This window comes from Eptesicus fuscus, chromosome 8 (assembly GCF_027574615.1).
Source record: "Eptesicus fuscus isolate TK198812 chromosome 8, DD_ASM_mEF_20220401, whole genome shotgun sequence".
Classification (NCBI taxonomy): domain Eukaryota; kingdom Metazoa; phylum Chordata; class Mammalia; order Chiroptera; family Vespertilionidae; genus Eptesicus; species Eptesicus fuscus.
In genome coordinates, this window is record NC_072480.1 from 92071111 (window position 1) to 92090186 (window position 19076).

At 50.7% G+C, this 19076-nt stretch overlaps 1 protein-coding gene across 1 annotated transcript in view; it reads right to left on the reverse strand.

Annotated features, from left to right (window-relative positions):
• MTMR7 (myotubularin related protein 7) overlaps positions 1-19076 on the reverse strand; it is a 45422-nt gene that overhangs the window by 14247 nt on the left and 12099 nt on the right. Inside the window, exons 3-4 of the mRNA XM_008146228.3 lie at positions 17953-18087; positions 9737-9869 (exon numbers count right to left, since the gene is read on the reverse strand). Of these exons, the coding sequence (XP_008144450.2) occupies positions 9737-9869; positions 17953-18087 (268 nt within the window). The remainder of the gene's footprint in view (positions 1-9736; positions 9870-17952; positions 18088-19076) is intronic.

Sequence of the window (19076 nt, forward strand, 5' to 3'; positions counted from 1 at the left end):
AGCCGTACTTCGTGCCCAGGCCCAATATTTGTTTTACAGAACAGGGCAACTTATTCCACACACATAGAGAGGCAACACTAAAACATGTGTGTGTTATTCAGGAAACCGAGGAAGTATGAAATTTACTTGGAAGGAAATAAGCCTGATGCTCGTCCTTAGGAATTTCCTGCACCCATCGCGTTCCTTCCTCCACAGGTGTTGGGTGGGCCAGGGAGGGACAGTCCCTATTCGAACCCTGGGGATGTCGGTCTTGTCTCCTGAGGTCAGAGTTGCCATGGACATGGCCCTCCCTTCGTGCCCAGGCCTGGCACACAGTAGGGCTTCTGCTGAAGTGAGGTCTGTCCCTTTCACATTGTAGAACCAAGCCCTGTGGAATGGTCTTCAAAGAACGAGCGAGATGATAGCCATCGCCCTTCACTGGCCACCCTCGCAGGTGGAACCACGCAAACAGGACTTCATTGTGGCCTTGAGAAATGGAAATGTTGGCTAAGCCTGGTTTACAGCCCCCCGTCCCCTTCTATTTTACTCACCCACCATGGTGACAGAAGAAACTTCTGAGCCCTGCAGTGAACTGGCCCGGGATCACGGAGGACTAAGATGCTAGCAGCAACTGTTATTCACATGAGTGGTGTTCTTATCCCTGCCTCTCCCAGCCCACATGGGCCCTCTGGTCAGAGACCTTTTGGTGATTATTCTTTAAAACAACACCAGCTTTGTTCATGCTGCTATTTTCTGGAATCTGAATACAAGAATGCCATGAGGCCATTTTTGTATAACCTTGTTTCCTTTTAAAGAATTTGACAATAACATAGAATGGTAAGGTTCAATCAAGCCTACATTCTTATACATTTGCTAGCATTGCCCGAGTCAGTAGCATAGGAAATACACACACACGCGCGCACAAGTGTGTAACAGCCATGTGTGTGATAAACACATCTGCGTGCAAATGCACGCATACACACACGTCCTCATAATGCTAATTACCATTGACCTAAAGAAAATCAAGCAGCAGGTTCACCAAACAAGGCTCTGTTAGCATGAATTAGTTTTGCACATGAATTCTGAATCTAAAGACACGGTTTGCAGCAAATAAATTAAAAAATACATGTGTCCATTTATATTACACTTGCCGTATGGAAGGCTTGGGTCTGTGTGGTTTCCTCTCAGTGACCCAACACAACCTCCCATCCACGGCAGGAATGGTTATCTCAGTGTAGAGAAGAGGCAAGGGCTCAGAACGGGGCCCAGCAGGTGCACTGTGATAGCAATCTAGTTCCCTGGACTCCAATTTCCATCGTATTTTCACCACCAATGGAGAGTAACTAAGTCGGTACACAAACGGAGGCAGGGCGTAAGGGATGATGGAGTCTGAATAAGAAACTTGAAGCAGATGGAACAGGGACATCTGGACTGGGAGAGCATGCTGAGAGGCTAGGGAGTTGGGTGGATATAAAGTGTCAGTGGTAGCCACTGGAGGGAAGGCCGGAATCACGGACGATTAAGATGTTGGCAGCGATAACGGAAGTGAAACAGCAGCACGCGCAGGGACGGAGCAGGAGGGACTCATTCCATGCTAACACACCAGCTAGACCGCTGCCCGACCCACCCGCTCGTCAAATCTTAGACCGCTGTCACTGGCAAGCAAGTACGAAACTGCTAATTCCCAACCACCGCCTCGCGGAAACAGCTCCCCTTGGCACCGGCATTCATCGCGTCTCTCTTTAGTCTCCTGGGAGACACTTCCTTCTAAGCCCCCCTTTCGTACCTGTCCCAGGTGTCCACCACTAGCTGTCCCAATGGACAAAATACAGAGCAATCATTCTGCGGGTGTACATTTTTAAATGCATCTTTGAATGGTCCCCGTGAACATCAAGACAAAGCAGAATCAGGATAAAAACAGCCCCTGTTCTCATCAGACCGCTTGGTTTGTGCTTGTCCTCTCCTTTGATGATGTCGCCCGGGGATGAAGTCTGCAGCTTTGACGCACAATGAAAACGTCCAACCATCCCACTGGCCAGGGATGGACCCCGGAGGCCTCACTATTAGCAAACGCCACCTTCTCTTCCTGCCTGACTGCTGCTCTGTCAAAACCGGTTCTTTCACTTTGTATTAACGAATGAAGCATTTTTCTACCTAATGACAGACTGAGCATACAGACTCGGGAACTGTCTGGTGAGCAGACGAATGTCTGAAATAACTATGGTGGCTCCTAGTTACTCTGTACTCACTATAAGCAGGTATAGTGCCTGGTGGTCTCATGAACTATCTACCACACAATTTTCCAATTGGGAAGGAGGGTTTCAAAGAGTTACTAGGTCATCCATAGTTACACGGCCAGTCCATAACTGAGCTGGAATCCATTCCACAGCACATACACCCCAACGGTCATGCTCTTTCCTCTGTCCCTCGGTGCTGACGATACTATTGTCCGGCCTGGCCTGTGTGGCTCAGTGGTTGACCATCGACCTATGGACCAGGAGGTCACGGTTCGATCCCAGGCTGAAGTGAATCCTGATAGGATAGAACTGCTGGGTCTAGCACGGGTGGGGGACGTCCGGCCTGCGGGCCTTCTAAGGCCCTCGAAATCATTGGGTCTGGCCCTGCCAAGGCAACCGCAGGCGGGACTGGAAATTCAATAAATCTAGAAACTTTCTTCATAGCAACATAAATTCATAAATTTATATCAACACATTGCGGAACAGTAGTCTTACTGCTAGCTTTACCCAGTGGCCAGGTAAGTTTCTATTGAACGAGTACAAAAAAACGTTTTACATAAATGTTAAAGGCACGCTTTAAAATTACCCATTGCATTTTGAAGTTATTTATCACGTGTTCTTACAAGCTAATATCCTTTTAAAGTATGACACTTTGTAAAACACTGTGTCACATGGAGCGAGAATTCGTGTGATCCGTCCGCAATGTGTTAAGTGAAGTATATTACGTGAATGATGTTATAAATCTCCAAAATGGCCCTTGGCAGAGAAAAGGCTCCCCACCCCTGGCTAGCAGAACACTCATTAAAAAGTCCTGAAACTGTTACCGCTATGTGAAGCTCTCTGGTTCCCCTCGCACGGGAAGGCGGGTTTTCCACGGGGAGGCCCACGCCGTGCTGCTAAGCTTGTAAGGTAATGGCCAGAGGCTCAGCCAGGTCCTATTGGCTGTCTCATCGAATAGGTCAGCCATCTGAGGACATTAACAATGGTCAAAAGTCAAAACACGGAGAACTTAAAAGAGATGAAGCCTTCTATAGCCTTTCATGGGCTCATCTCTGGCAGAAGGTCACGGCATAAACTTGTAGTAATGTCATAGAAACACGTCAAAATGAGAAACTTAACTATGAGTGATCTGCAGTGGGTTGAACAGCTCCATTTCTTCCAGGTAGAATGAGGCGTCACCTCACACAAAGACAAGAGGTGAAGAAAGTATCCAACACAACGGACATCGGGACGGACAGCCACAGCCGTGGCTCTCTGAGCAGAGAGAAATGTGTCATGGAAACCTTGAAGCTGGGTATGTTAGGGACCCCCGCCCCCCCCCTCCCCCCTGCCCTTCCAGACTTCCGTGCGCCCACGACAAGCTGTCAGGGAGCCCAGAGCGAGGTGTGGCATGACTAACACCCACTGCAGGGCCGCCTCCCACGACGAGCTGGCAGTTGTCTGCCTTCACCCACCCCGTCCACATCCACGGCTGTTCTGAACCATCGGCCTCAGCACCTTCCCGCAGAAGCACAGATCGGATAGGGTCGCGGGGCCACAAAGCCTTCTCCACAGTCGGTGCCCACCACCCCCGGGCACAGGGCACAGGGCAACAGCAGCTCCACCTCCATCGGAGCTGCCTGTCTCGCCATCGGAGCTGCCCGGCGCCCCCCCTGGGGGCTGCCCACACTGCCGAGTGGACACTGCACCTCTGTCCCTGGCTCGGGACCCACCCCCACCTGAGGGCCAGCAGGCTGCGCTTGCATCTCTGGAAGACCACGTGCCGAGAAACCGCCCACACGGCCTGACATGTGGTTTATTACGTTTTCTTGTATATAAACTTGTGCTGAGTGGACACGGGCCATGTCACAAGGCAAGCACCTCCGCGCCTGGGAACCTTGCTGTTTGCCCCCACGCCTCGTGAATCTAGGAATTAAGGGGAGTCGCCCGAAGGGAAGCACAGACCTACCAGACGCTTGCCCGGCTGAGTCAGTCTACAGCCATCCCCTCCCCGCGGCACTCGGGGCTTGTGTTCAAGCGCAGTGTTGCTTCCCAGGAGAAAGCGTAACGCACCTCCCATTGTTAAACACCTTTTGGTTTGCAAGGAAACCTTTTAATAAGTCTGTGAGTTAGACTGCGCTGATGCACTCCTGCCATTGTTTTTCCAATACAGGAAATGAGGTGTGACCACGCGTTTACTCAGAGACGAAGGCAAGAACCCAAACGCAGGTCTTAAAACAGGTGGGCCAAGGTCCCTTCTACCCAGCCCCCTGCCTGGGGAGGCCGGAAAGCCAAACGGTAAAGAGCGTGGCGTCTGGATTCACACTAACTCGGTGAAAATCTGGGTCCTACCACTTACTGTGGTGAGCATCACAGGTTTCTTAGCCTCTTTGCCTCAATTTCCTCATCTGTAAAATGGGAATATCAAGAATATTGCAATAAAGGTTGCAATAAAGACTACTTGAGTAAATATACCTTAAAATATTAAACAGATTAATCAGTAAATCACTCCATAATGTAACATGACTGTGTAGGGTGGTTATTTGTGAGCCTGTACCATATCGAAGCAACAATCAGCCGAGACCACCGTAAGGTGATGGAAAGTACTAGGCTTGGGTTCTGCTGTGTTCTGTCATCCTGGGAAGGATGTGTTCCCAAAAACTGAATATAAAAATAGTTTTAAATGCCGTATACCGAACGCTAACCAGAGAGAAGCAGGCCTTGAAGAAACAGCCCGCCGTGCTGTGGGCAGCTCTGGCAGCACACATGGCAGCGCACAGCAGCCTGGGACCTAAGGGTGCCCCCCACCCCTCTCGACAGCCACCATGCTCAGGACCCTCACCTGAGTCCTGCCAACATCCTGAATGAGCCTGGGAGCAGATGCTTCCTCATCCGAGTGTCCCGATGATGACGCAGCCAGGCCGACACCTTACCTGCAGCCTTTAAGACCCTGGGCAGGCGGACCCTGGTTCCCTTTTATATACAGGTTTTCCTCTTCAGATTCACCCTTTTGCAAGCAAATTTGCTTTGCAAAAGGGTGAATTTGAAGTGGAAAACCTGTATGAGACAAGCCCAAAATCCTCACTCACAGAACCTGGGAGATAATATGTATTATGTTTGTTTGTTTTTTAATGTAATAAGCCAACCATAGAGAGTATCTATCTATCTATCTATGCATATATAAATAAAAATAGGTAATATGCAAATTAGGCCAGGACTCTGTAACAGGTCACGACCAGACAGGAGGAGGTTGGCACGCGAGTGAGGCCTGGAGCGGAGATGGAGACAGAGGCAGGGGGGCCTGCCTGAGCCGGGGGCCCCGGAGCGGACACAGGCAGGGGGGCTGGGGGACGCTGCGAGTCAGGTGTGGGTCCCGGCCCCCCGAGGCGCCGGTCTGGCCTGACTCCCACGGCGGCCGGTGCTGCGGGAGTCAGGTGCAGGTCCCGGCTCCCCGCGGGGTGCCTCCTTGCACGGCGGGAGGCAGGGCGCCTTCTCACGTGATTGCTGGGCCTCTGCTTTTATAAATAAAGAAGGAAAAATTAAAAATTGGCCTGTCATCCTTCCATGCTAATACAATTATTTTGCTGGACAGTCTCTCCCAGTCTTTCTTCATAAATATGATTTACCATGGAGTAAATCAGAGTAGTCGTACAATTTTACAGCCTGAATTTCTCACTTACATTATCCACATTCTCCCATGTTACAATGTACACATATATTCTTAACATTTATAATTTTTAATGGATGTAAAATTTTCTATCAAGAGAAGGAGCAAAATTGCCCTAACCGGTTTGGCTCAGTGGACAGAGCGTCGGCTGGCCTGCGGACTGAAGGGTCCCAGGTTCGATTCTGGTCAAGGGCATGTACCTTGGTTGTGGGCACATCCCCAAGGGGAGTGTGCAGGAGGCAGCGGATCGATGTTTCTCTCTCATCTATGTTTCTAACTCTCTATCCCTCTCCCTTCCTCTCTGTAAAAAAATCAATAAGAGATAGAGCAAAATTATTTAATTTGTTTACTATTATTAGACATTCCTGTGGCCTCCAAACTTCTACTATTATAAATAAAACACTATTATAAAAATAGGCATGTTATGACTTTCTTTTTTAAAACCATATTTTGGGTTAGTCCCCAAGGGGAGGCAATCTGGTAAAAATACAGTATGTCTCTCTAAACAGAATATATTATGTTTCTTTAAGCCAATTTCATGACACCAGAAATATCTGAAGTACCAGCTTTATCACATATTTTCGTTTTTAAAAGCTAAGTGGAAAATGGTAACTGGAAGTTTTAAGTTCCGTTTTTTAAATTACCAGAGCAAGTTTAAATGTCTTCCTATACGTTTGTTTCCACTTACTCTAAGGTGACCAGATCGTCCCGCTTTTTAACAATTTGTCCCGCGTCCCATGGCGTTTTATTCAAAAATAGGGACTTTTTTAAAACGCCATGGGACGCGGGACAGATTGTTAAAAATCGAGACTGTCCCGCCAAAAGCGGGACGATCTGGTCACCTTAACTTACTCACTCCTCTTTTAAAAATTACCTTAACCTGAGCTGTCTAACGTTTTTGAGACCCAGGTTCCTCACGTATAAACAGCAGACAACACCACGTACTGCACACGATCGCCGTGAAAATCAAACACGATCGTTTCCGTGAAAAACCGAGGAAGCCCGGCACATTCCAGCTGCTCAGTGTTTAGCTCAATGAGTAAGTCAAAGCACAAGTGGTCGGGGACGCAGAACAACACCCTGGCCAACCACAGTCACTCACATTCTAGAACCCGCGTGACACCGCGGTGGGGGGAAGGGCAGCTTTCTCGGCATCACCCAAAAGATGGAGCGTGTCGACTGAAAATCGAAGTCGATGCCGCTGTCTTCCCCGTAAACTCCTGCCTACCTGAAGACGGATTTACACAGGGGGGGTGAGGGCAGCTCAACCTCCAGGAGCCTCGATGTGAAAGCAGTGGTGTGGACAGCCCTGCCTGCCTCCCGCTGACTTCCTCCCAACGCCAAGGATGCCCGGGAGGTTTGAATCCAGTCCACATCGATGGCAATCTCCTCGGCCTGTCCCAGGCACTTCTATCGGCTGTTCTACACCCTTTTCTTATTTGAGGGGAAAACCATTCTCTCTATGATCCAAAGGGAAGCTCCGGTGGGAAGCACTGAATAAATCACACACTTTCTGCCTAACCAGAAGGCATCATTACTATGTCGTTGGGAGGTACGCATGCCACAAAGCAGCTGGGTTTAGAACGCGTAGGTCCAACGTACACGTTCGTGCAGCTCTAGAGGGGACTCGCATAGGACACGCACTTGGTCCAGATGTCAGGTTCTGATGAAATCGCCTGCAGCTCTGGCTCACAGACAGCTGGTTTGCAGCCGGGATGCAAACAAGCCTCCGTTCCTCAGAATCCGTTCTGCTAACACCAGCACCAGTGGTTGGGGGGAGACCGGAAGAAAACGGCCATGAGGGACACGCTACTTCCCTTCCCACCGGGGACCAGCTGTGGGCCTGGAGGCCAAGGCCGCTGTCTGCAGGCGGGGAGGCTCCCGCGGTGGCAGATTGCATCACCTCGGCAGGAGGCTCCACAGCGGTTTATCATTTACTCGGGGGAAACAGATGGACAAACATTGGCCAGGTCCCCGACAGGCATCCAGAGAGCGGTCCTTGCTCCCTGCAGGGACACGGGGCCGCGGTCCCTTACGAAACGGGGAGGAGACTGGCCCCCTGGAACGTGCTCGGCACACATGTCCTTGAGCGAGTCGGGCCCCGGGCATTCGAGAAACGGCTCCTAATAGGAAACCAAATAAACGCTATTTTAAACATGAAAGCCCAGTGGCATGTCATAAGCACTCTCAGGAGCGACTTTCTGTAAAGAAAATGTCAGCTCTCAGAAGTCAGCTTATGAAACCACTAAATGAAGAACAGAAAGAAGGCCCTGGCGGCTCGGTTGGTTAGAGGGTCGTCCTGACCACCAAGGCTGCAGGCCCGATCCCCGGTCCCCGGTCAGGGCACCACGAGAACCAACCAATGGATGCACACGTAAGTGGGACGACAAATCAATGCCTCTCTCTCTCCCCTCCCTCTCCCCCCGCTTCCACGCTCTCTCTAAAAAGTCAATAAATAAAATGTTTAAAAAAGAAACCTAAAAGAACAGCAATGATCTGATAGTGACGAACACGCTTCACAGTACAGTGAGACCACCCTTTCGATGGCAGGGCCGAGCAAGTCCAATATTTTGAACCTTAAAAGCACAGGGACAGCCGAGCTGCCGAATGACCATCTCCAGAGGTCTGAGAGGCTCAGGGGCACGGTCACCATGACCTGACCTGGGGGGTTCCCCGAATTCCCTGCGGACGTCGGAGGAGATGGCTCTGCGGCCGGGATGTTTCCCGATGCAGGAAGTTCTTCTAACCCTCCAAAAGCTCAGTGTGGAAGTGTCTGCGACCAGGGGCATCCCGTCGGAGATTTACAGCGGTCACGGCTGGCAGGGCCCCTGGACATCATTAGTCCAACCCTCTCCTTTCACAGCAAAACACAGCCCCGGAGATGGTTCAAGGTCTCACCGTGACGGAGACGACCCGAGGAATCCAGGAGAGAGGATGGAAGTCAGGCCCGTCTGTGCCACCCACGTCTCTGCAGCCCCACCCTTAGGCCTCACCACACCCGCATGTCCCCATTCAGCGGAGAGCCGCCTACGTAACCGAGAGCACATGTGCCTCCTGGAGAAAACCACCCAGCACTTTCTTCGTCCCAGACACCGCACGTCCTGTTCAGACAGCCTCGGCCCCAGCGCTCAGCGCCGCCTCCCCGGCCTCCCCACAAGGGCCCGCCCAGCGCTCACGGCCTCGCCGGGTCCCCAGGACACGCACCCTCCCTGTTCGCTCGGTTCCGGTTCCCACGAGAACCAGGAGTGGTGACTGTGCCAGCAGATTCCTCCTCGGGCCTTGACGCTCACAAGGAGCCCAGGCAGTAAACGCAGCCGGTTTTTGCTTGAAATGCAGAATTTCTGCTCCTCGGCTTACCGCTTGTTTGGCCACATGAATGATTCTTCTATGTAAGGTGATCTGTTGTCATAATGTCCTTCACTGCGTGTCTGTGTGTGTCCCCTGTGCTCGGAACCGTGCTCGGAACCGTGGGGTGAGTGGGTGTCAGTTAGCTGTGGGCACGTTGCCAGGGGTGCCGCTGTTGAGAATGGGGATCGGGACCCCCCAGCATCCTCCCTTCTATGGGCCCGTCAGCCAGTCGGATTCAGCCTATGGACCGCTTCTCTGCTCCGGAGCCGGGGGCTGCTGCTTTATGAGACTCAAACTGATATAAGGAGGGAGAGGACCTGCCTGCTCACCACGTCCCCGTGACACAAAAACCAAATAAAAGTCCCTGCAATAGGATATGCTTCCCAACGTAACCCACCGGTGTAAACAGCATCTTTGTAGAAACACAACTATAACATGCAAAGGCTATCTTGTTCCGTTTTGGCACGAAAACATTCAACTGCATTTTTTTTTTTTCTCTCAATGCTGTGCACAGGAAGTGGCTTACCTTCCAGCATCTTCTGCAGACTGTTCCTCATGACGTGGATGTTCTCTATCCCGATGAACTGGAACTTGATGTTGGAATAATTGTCTTCATTCTCGTAGCCTTTCCCGGCAGCACGGTTCGCCATGGCGTTAAGCTGCAGCGGTCGGCAACACAGAATAGTCACCCATAATATCCAGGGCAGGAACCGCCGAAGCGTGCCGTGGCTATCCCGAACAACATTCAAAATGTTTTGCATCACGGGAACACTGTACTGAGCTGTGCAGTTTCAGACACGCATGCTGAGCTTGCTCCTGACAACATACATGTATCGACATGGGGAACACTGTCTGAGCTGGGAACAAGCATCCTATGGATACACATTCTACAGACAAACTGCCCCTCACAGTTCCCTGTCACTGGTGCCAAAGCAAATAGGGCGGAACCAACCTGCCCCGATCTAATACCAAACATTATAACCTGTGATCGGCAGAAGAGTCCCAGCAGACACGGATGTCAGTGTGAGGCCCTGCGGGTTAAGTGATTACCTCCTCCGGCCTCATGCTGCCAGTAAGCATGCCATCAAATAGGAACGGTTGCATCGTTCTAATTCGCCTATAAGAATCGTCCAGACGGCCAAGTAAGCCTCAAGCAGGAACCACTGAGTGCGATGAAAAGAGGGCGTGCAGACGCTGCCTGCAGAGGCACGTCCTCCAGCCACCTTACTTCAATCTGGGGGCCTGTTAAGAGGGCTGGGATCATTTTTATTACCATAACTAGAGGCCCGATGCACGAAGATTTATACAAGATGGGCCTTCCTTACCCTGGCTGCCGGCACCGCCTTCGCTCTGGCCGGAGCCGCCTTTCCGCCTTCCCACGCTGCCCAGAGGCCCTGAGCGGCTGGGGTGGTGCGGAACGCCCTTGGCCGCTCGGCGCCTGCATATGCAAATTAACCTGCCATCTTTGTTGGGTTAACTTGCATACTCACTCCTGATTGGCTGGTGGGTGTCGGGAAGGTACAGTCAGTTTGCATCTTACTCTTTTATTAGTATAGATTCTGTATCTGAGAAGTGAAGATTTCCTAATGCAAACAGTTTAACAATCATGGATTTTCAGGAAATTTATTAAGTACAGACTCTGCCCTCATCCTGTGTAACCAAAGTCAAGAAGGGGACAGGTCTTGCCTGAGCTCAGAAATACACAGATTTCTAGAATACCTGCTGGTCTTTCTCTACCCACAGAGGACAGGGGGCTGTCCCAGGCAAGGAACTGACACCAGGGACTCACCACCAGAAAAAAAAACATCAATTTTTAGGACCACAAAGCTATACTGAGAGGATATTAATAAATACTTTCCAAAAAGCTAAGTTTTCTTTGACCCAGGTCTCCTGTTTATGAGAATCTGACACAATTTAAAGTATCAGCACATAAGGATACACGTCCAAGAATATTTAATGCAACTTTTTATATAATAGCACAAAGGTGAAAATCTATGAATATCTCAATAGGACAATGACTGAATAAATTATGATAAATTCATGCCCTGGACTACTAACAGGGCTAAGAGAAACATTAGATTATCTATCTATCTACCTACGTATCTATCTATCAACAGAGACAGACGGACAAACGTGGAATTGGCCCATGGCATGTTAACATGTTAAGTGAAAAGAGTAAACTACAAAATAATATTCTACAATTATCCCATCTTTTGAAAAATAAACCAACCTACAGGGAAGTGTTAATGTTTATGCAGGTTTGAGTCAGCAGAATTAAAGTGCATGGAAGACTGTTTCCAATTTGGAAGCAGAAAGGTAGAGGTGGCAAGTGATGGAAGGCCTGCCCCGCCAGTCCCTATCCACATCGTCTCCAGGATTGTCTTTCTATGTGGACTAAATTATATTAAATTCAATCTATCCTATATAATAATCCTATATAATAAAAGGGTAATATGCAAATAGACTGAACGGCAGAACAACTGAACAACCAATCAAAGAGTAATATGCTAATGATATGCTAAGGCTGCTCAACTGCTTGCTATGACGTGCACTGACCACCAGGGCAGACAGTCAACTGGTTGACCAGCTGCTATGACCACCAGGGGGCAGACAGTTGACCAGTCAACCAGTTGCTCTGATGTGCACTGACCACCAGGGGGCAGATGCTCCTACCGGTAGGCTAGCTTGCTGGTGGAGTCCAGCCGATCGGGACTGAGCAAGATGGGCCGGACATGCCCTAGAGCCCTCCCGCGGTCCCTCCCCGGCTCAATCGTGCACCAGTGGGGTCCTTCAGCCTGGCCTGTGCCCTCTCGCAATCCGGGACCCCTCGGGGGATGTCGGAGAGCTGGTTTCAGCCTGATCCCGCAGGCCACTCCCCTCAGGAGGACGCCAGATGCAGGGCTCATGGCTGGTGAGTGCTGCCGTGGCAGCACGAGCCTCTCCTGATGGGGACTGATTGGGTGCGAGCCCACGGCAGGCACAGTGGGGCCGGGATGAGTGGGAGCGGCAGGTAGGAGCTGCAGGCGGCGTTGGACTGTGGGTTTCGGCCCGATCCCTGCAGGCCACCCAGAGGGACCCCACCAGTGCACGGATTCATGCACTGGGCCTCTAGTAGTGAAATAATAGTCCTCAAAATAATTTCCTGTTTCAGTGAAAACAAAAAAAAAAATCAATACTACCTCAGAGGCTCCTGTAGTCCTTGTTACAAGAAGCTACATGAGGTTCGTAATTTAAATAACAGAAGTCAAGCGTTTCAGAAGTGAAGCGTAAACCAGCGGCAGACACGTCCCATTTCCACAGTGGCCCTGCTCCGTGATGTCGCTCATGTGACATCAGCTGGGCCATGTCAGCCCCTCAGACCCCCTCTTCCAATGCACTAAAGATTGTCCTCTTTCTCCCAGACATGCTATAGGAATAAAGGGTTTGGCCTTAATCAAGGGAAACAATTTTAAAATAATGTTATTTTTAAGACTACATACGTTCATGCTTTAAAATGTTTAAATATTTTAAGGGGGAAAGTTTATTCGTATAATTATTTTCCAAAGCCACTGGCTTGTCCTTTACAGCGAGCTTCATAAAATAAAATGATTCCCAGGGTCATGGTGAGTATCCTCCTGCTACCTGAACCCTAGGGCTATTCTCTAGCTGGAATAATTCAAGTTAATCCTGCTCACCTCATGCCACAGAGGTACTCTTCGTAAACAGTGCAATGAATAAACCCAAAATACTTTTATAGTTATTATTATCATAACCTACAATTAGAGTCTGTTCACATTTTTACACAGTTGATCGCCTATAACCGGGGAGAATGTATCGGTAGTCTTAGAAGCAAAGAAGCAACACAAGGTGACTTCTTGAAAGTCCATGGTACTTCTCACAGTGAACAGAAGGTGGCACTATTTAGCCTCCCATCCAAAGTGTACTTTCTCAAGGTTTCTACATATTTCACAGGACCTAATATGATAATGTGGCAACAGCTGAACCCTCAAAGCAGGAAATACAGTTTTAAAATTAATAAAAATTCAAGAAGCTATCCTGGACCACTGGACCAATTATACATATAATTTATGTAATTATATATTATATATATTCAGATAAAATGTCCCTTATATAACAAAACACTATTAGTCAATCTAATTTGGTCTCCCATCTCTTTGGGTAAGAACTTCATTTCAGCTCGCGCTCTCTCTCTCTCTCTCTCTCTCTCTCTCTCTCTCTCTTTCCTCTCCCCCGCCTCCTTTCCCTCTCCCTCCCTTTCACTCGCTCCAAAAACCAATAGAAAACATATCCTCCAGTGAGGATTTAAAAAAACACACAAACAAACAAAGGAAAACCTACTTATTTCAGCTCCTAAAAATTCCCCAGTAAATAAAACAATGAAGGGTAACTACATCTCAGTTTCAATTTATGCTCAAGAAACACAGCGGACAAATGAAAAGTGGAACTGGAAAAAGGCACCCTGTTTCTAACCTAAGATCACGCGGCTGTTGGATAACCTCAGCCTCTTTACATTCAGAAAAGCTCCTAAACGAAACAAAAGGAGCCTACTCACCCCTCAACAGGCACTTAATGAACACCTACTGTGTGCCAGGCAATGAACACAATAAAAAGATGAGCAAGAAGCTGTTCCACCGCCATACGCTCATCACCGAGTGGAAGGGAAAGCTCATAGCAGCACATGGCAGGGCTGGGCAGGAGCTGAGTGACTGGAGGCAGCGGCAGCAGCAGGAGCTCAAATCGGGAGCAGCCCCAAGTGGCCCACAGGATCAGGGGGGATGTTTCATGAAAGAAGGAAGACTTGAGATGGACGGTAATAATCTGGAAGGATGGAGAGAAAGGGATGGGCATTCCAGATGAAACACTGAGGACGACAGGAGGTGGGGAGTCAAAACCAAAGGAGCAGGTGGGTATTGTGAGCCAACCTGTGGCAGCGAGGTGGGAGGTGCATGTACGGCGGCAACAGCAAGGGAAGAAGCTGGAAAATCTTTCGAGAGCCTAACAAACGGGCAGATGGAGATGCTTAGACTTTATCTGTGGCCCTGGAGAGCAACGGAAGGCTTCTAAGCAGGTTTAATTGAAAACTCTGCGAGTTAGTGTCCATGACACCAAGACCCACTGGAATGGGGGGTGGGGGAGAGGGGAGGACACGAGCTCCGGGAGCTGTGGGCCTTGTCTATGTCCTCGACCTGGCACAGGACAGGCCCTCGGTGAGGAGCTAATGACTGGCTCGCCCCCCAAATGAATATCAGTAGTGGGATGACACTGGCAGGTGAGCAGTCTAAACATGTAAAGAGAAAGAACCCGGTTCTTCCCCTCATCTTAAAACCAACCCATCGAACAAAGCAAAACCATAAAAGCTTCGTCAACGACCGTCTTGCTATTGAGTTAAAGGTCAGCCTGGTCACTGTCTTAGCTCCGAGTCTCAGATTTCAGCTGAGCACTTTCGACACCTGAATCCTAACAGGAGCCGGGCCTCTGCGGTTGGGAATGGAGAACAGACGTTGACCTTGGCAGGAGGGTTGGGCCCCGTCCCAGCACGGAGTGTCAAATGATTGTCCTTTTCTCCCCCTCCCTCCGTCACTGCTGAGATAAAGAGCCTTACATTGCCGAAACCGGTTTGGCTCAGTGGATAGAGCATCGGTCTGCGGACTGGAAGGTCCCAGGTTCGATTCCGGTCAAGGGCATGTACATTGGTTGCGGGCTCATCCCCCGGTGGGGGGTGTGCAGGAGGCAGCTGGACGATGTCTCTCTCTCATCGATGTTTCTAGCTCTCTGTCCCTCTCCCTTCCTCTCTGTGAAAAATCAATAAAATACATTTAAAAAAAAAGAGCCTTACATTGTACTACAAACATGAAAACATGGGATGCTTTTACCTCTGGCAGCTACCGCCCATCACTGCGCTGGTGGAAATCCTCCCTTCTCTCCCCTAAGGACATCCTCAGAGAAGGAAGAGCTTCCGAATTACACTCAGATGGGAAACCTCGGTCCAACTCCACCTAAAACTCCCATCCCATATGTGACGCGCAATGACCTGCCCCTCGTTACAGGCCATTTGGACTGGGGAGGGGTCTGCCCTGGTGCACCCCCCGCCTTCTCTGCTTTCTTCCCAGGGCTCGGCCTGTGCCCCGGGGAAGGGGGATTGTGAAGGAGTGATAAGAGGTAAACATGTCTTTATGAAGCTGGACAAGACTGCAATTCTCTCTCCGGTGGTAGTCACTGCTTTTCTGGATAACACTTACTGACCATCACTGCCCTCCTGGCATAAGAGGCCAAGGGCCAAGTCTCCTAGCCCAGTGGTCGGCAAACTCATTAGTCCACAGAGCCAAATATCAACAGTACAGCGATTGAAATTTCTTTGGAGAGCCAAATTTTTTAAACTTAAACTTCTTCTAACGCCACTTCTTCAAAACAGACTCGCCCAGGCCGTGGTATTTTGTGGAAGAGCCACACTCAAAGGGGCCAAAGAGCCGTATGTGGCTCGCGAGCCGCAGTTTGCCGACCACGGTCCTAGGGCATGTTCATGTATGTGGGATCCTGGGGGAGGAGGTGAACAGTTGGCTAACATGGGAGATCCATGCTGACTTAGAGTTCACTCTAGCATCCCACTTGCCACTGCCCACCCGCCGTAACAGACATGGACTCGGTCTCCGGGCTACCGAGGATGACACTCTGAACCAAGATCGACAGACATGGTCTTGGAAAGTATGAAAGCTCTCAGCAAGCAGTTCCAACCTCATGTGAAGCGTGTGGGTAAACATGCCGAGAGGGCACTCCTTGCAGCGACACCGATTTTCTTTAATGGATCAGCATGAAACATCTTATCGTAGAGAGTAAACACACTCACTGCTAAATATATCCTTCCAATCAAATCCTTCGGATTAATTTGTTTTAAATCTGGCCTATGCCTGGCTCACCAGCTGCCACATTTCCCGGAAGGTTTACATAACACAGTATGTACACTTGGCTCACTGGCCCTTCAACGAGTAGGCAAATCTGTTTGCCTTTAGTTAAATCTGGGAAAACAGCACAGGAGAAGGGCACCCCAATTCAGTCAAGCCCCTGTCTTTCCTTCCTTTTCTATCTTGTCTTCAGTGTACGTATCTGAGAAGCAGACATCCATGGAGTCTCTCCTGACCGTTAGGGAGAGCAGAACAGCTGTACTTGCCCGGCTGATGAGGCTCAGTGGTTGAGCATCGACCTATGAACCAGGAGGTCACGGTTCAATTCCCAGTCAGGGCATATGCCCGGGTTGCGGGCTCGATCCCCGGGAGGGGGTGTGCAGGAGGCAGCCGATCAATGATTCTCATCATTGATGTTCTCTCTCTCTCTTTCTTCCTCTCTGAAATCAATAAAATATACACATACATATATAAAAGAATAGTTGTACTTGACCTTCACAAAAGGCACAACGAAGGAGGGAAGGCAGTCCAGCTGAGAAAGGAGGGGGCAGAGCGCAGTGAGCCAGAAGGAGAAGCACATCTCGGACAGGAACAGCAGGTCAGAGAGTTTCTGGCATCGTCAGGTGAAAGCCTTCAGGCAGAGAAACTGTCCCCCGCCCACCCCGGCCCTCCCGTCTGAAGCTCGTCTACATGAGGTGCTTTGAGGATGTATCTGAAAAGGAGGGACCCTTCCGTATCCTCTGCTGGGACGTGGTCTGGCTGGGACACCCGTCTTATACCGGGGCATCCTCTCTGCTCCGCCACACCTGTCCTGCAGCCGCACTCCCGCCAGAAACGCAGGGGTGTGCGTGGGGCACCGACCTCACACTAGGAAAACGTCCAGTGGAGTGACCCAGACCACGAGGCACAGCACCGATGAAAGGAGACTCAGGGGAGCACGGAGAATGGCCAGCGTCTCGGTGTGTACGCACAGGACAGTGTCCAGTTCTCATAATGTCTCACATCACCCACGAGTACAGACTATGTCTGTAATGACCTGTTCTTTTTTTTTTTTTCTTCTTTTTTAAAAAAATATATTTTATTGATTTTTTTATACAGAGAGGAAGGGAGAGGGAAAGAGAGTTAGAAACATCTATCAGTTGCCTCCTGCACCCCCCGCACTGGGGATGTGCCCGCAACCGAGATACATGCCCCCTGACCAGAATCGAACCCGGGACCCTTCAGTCCGCAGGCCGACGCTCTATTCACTGAGCCAAACCGGCCAGGGCTATAATGACCTGTTCTTAACCTCCATGTAGACTTTGGTTAATAAAAGTCTACAGGTTTCGGGTGCACAATTCCACAACACATCATCTGTGTGTTGTATTGTGTGTTCAGCACCCCAAGTCAGGTCTCCTCCCATCAGCTTTATCCTCTCTTCACCCTCTTCCACCCCCCTCCACCCCTTCCCTTCTGACAATCACCATACTGTCTGTCTGCGTCTGTGAGGGTGTGTGTGAGGGGGTGGGGAGAGGGGGGTTGCTTCATCCCTTCACCAAGAAAAGGCTGTTTTAAACATTTTAGAAGCGTGATCTATAACATTAAACACACACGTGGTGCGTGCTGTGTGCCCAGCACGAGGGGGAGTATCAGAGGGCCTGAGGCGCGCACGCAGGAGCCTAGGACCCCGGGCAGCGGCCTGCAGAGCAGAGCAGAGCAGCGGGGTGCTGACTGTGCAGAGGGGGGAGCCCCTTCGCAGCGAAGCCGCCTCAGCGGGGAGGACAGCCCGTGGCTCTGCCTTGGTCCAGTCCCCGACTCAGAGCTGCACAGGCGCGCACCCGAGTGGCGGAACGGCGACACTTACTTTAGGCCGCGTGTCCACCACGTAAATGAAGTCGCTCCCCGGGTTGGCTTTCCTGATGGCCTGGAGCATCTGCTCGTCTTCCAGGCACCGGGCGCTGAAGCCGGACAGGGGCTGGCTGCTCCGGCAGATGGAGGCCTGCGGGGAGGGCCGGGCGACACAGCAGCGTCAGACAACTGAGCAACGGACGGACGAACGGACGGACGGATGGACGGACGCAGCGGAGACCGCCAGGCTGGCTGCCCGCCAAGGCGCCCCGGCCCACGTGTGCCCCCGCCATGGCTGGCCGTGCAACAGTTTCTGTGGGAGATCAGAATGTGTACGGATGCTCGGATGGGACCCTAAATAACCTTTCGTTTTCCTGCGGAAGTAGAAATAGAAAAGAAACACCTCTGCCCCTGCCATGTATAGGATCCTGCTCATGGCAAGACTAGTAACAGATACTTTTAAATGCCTGCCGTCGTGTCTTACTGGCCCCTTTAGAAACATCACAAATACTCAAGACCACGTTCAGTCCTGAACGAGGGACTTCTGAGTGTGAGGCGAGCCCCGGCTGCCGCTGGCGTGGGCACCGAAGGGCAGCGGGCACGCACCCAGGCTCACCCAGGGGAGACGGAAGCAAGGGGTTCCTTTGGACTCAACCTGCCTTCTATTCTGCAACCTTCCTACTCTTCCATTCCCACAGAGCACACTGTATTGTTCGGTAATGTGCATAACGGCACGCACATTTCCGTGTTAGTCATAGGCAAGTACAGGTACAGCCTCGCCGCTAAAAAACTTACGTTTTTGTGGCCAAGTTCCTTTTGTGGATTGAGATTATGTTTTAATATTTAAACTAAGCTGGAGTCACCAAGTGCAATCAATATAGGAATGACCCAAATCATCTACCCCGAGGGCGTGAGCCCGCTCCCCCGTGGGCGAGGATGGAGGCGTGGGGCCCGGTGGGAACCGGTAGCCGAGAACAGTCCCGGCGGAGCCCGCTCGGGGTGCCACGCTGCGGGCTCTCCAGGAAGAGGCGCCCAGCTCTGAGGCCAGGCACGGCTTAACTGTCCCCAAGCTCAACCCAGGACGAGTCAGCTAGGGTTTCAGTTTCTCCATAAAACGGGGAGCTTGGCACTCCTCCGCGG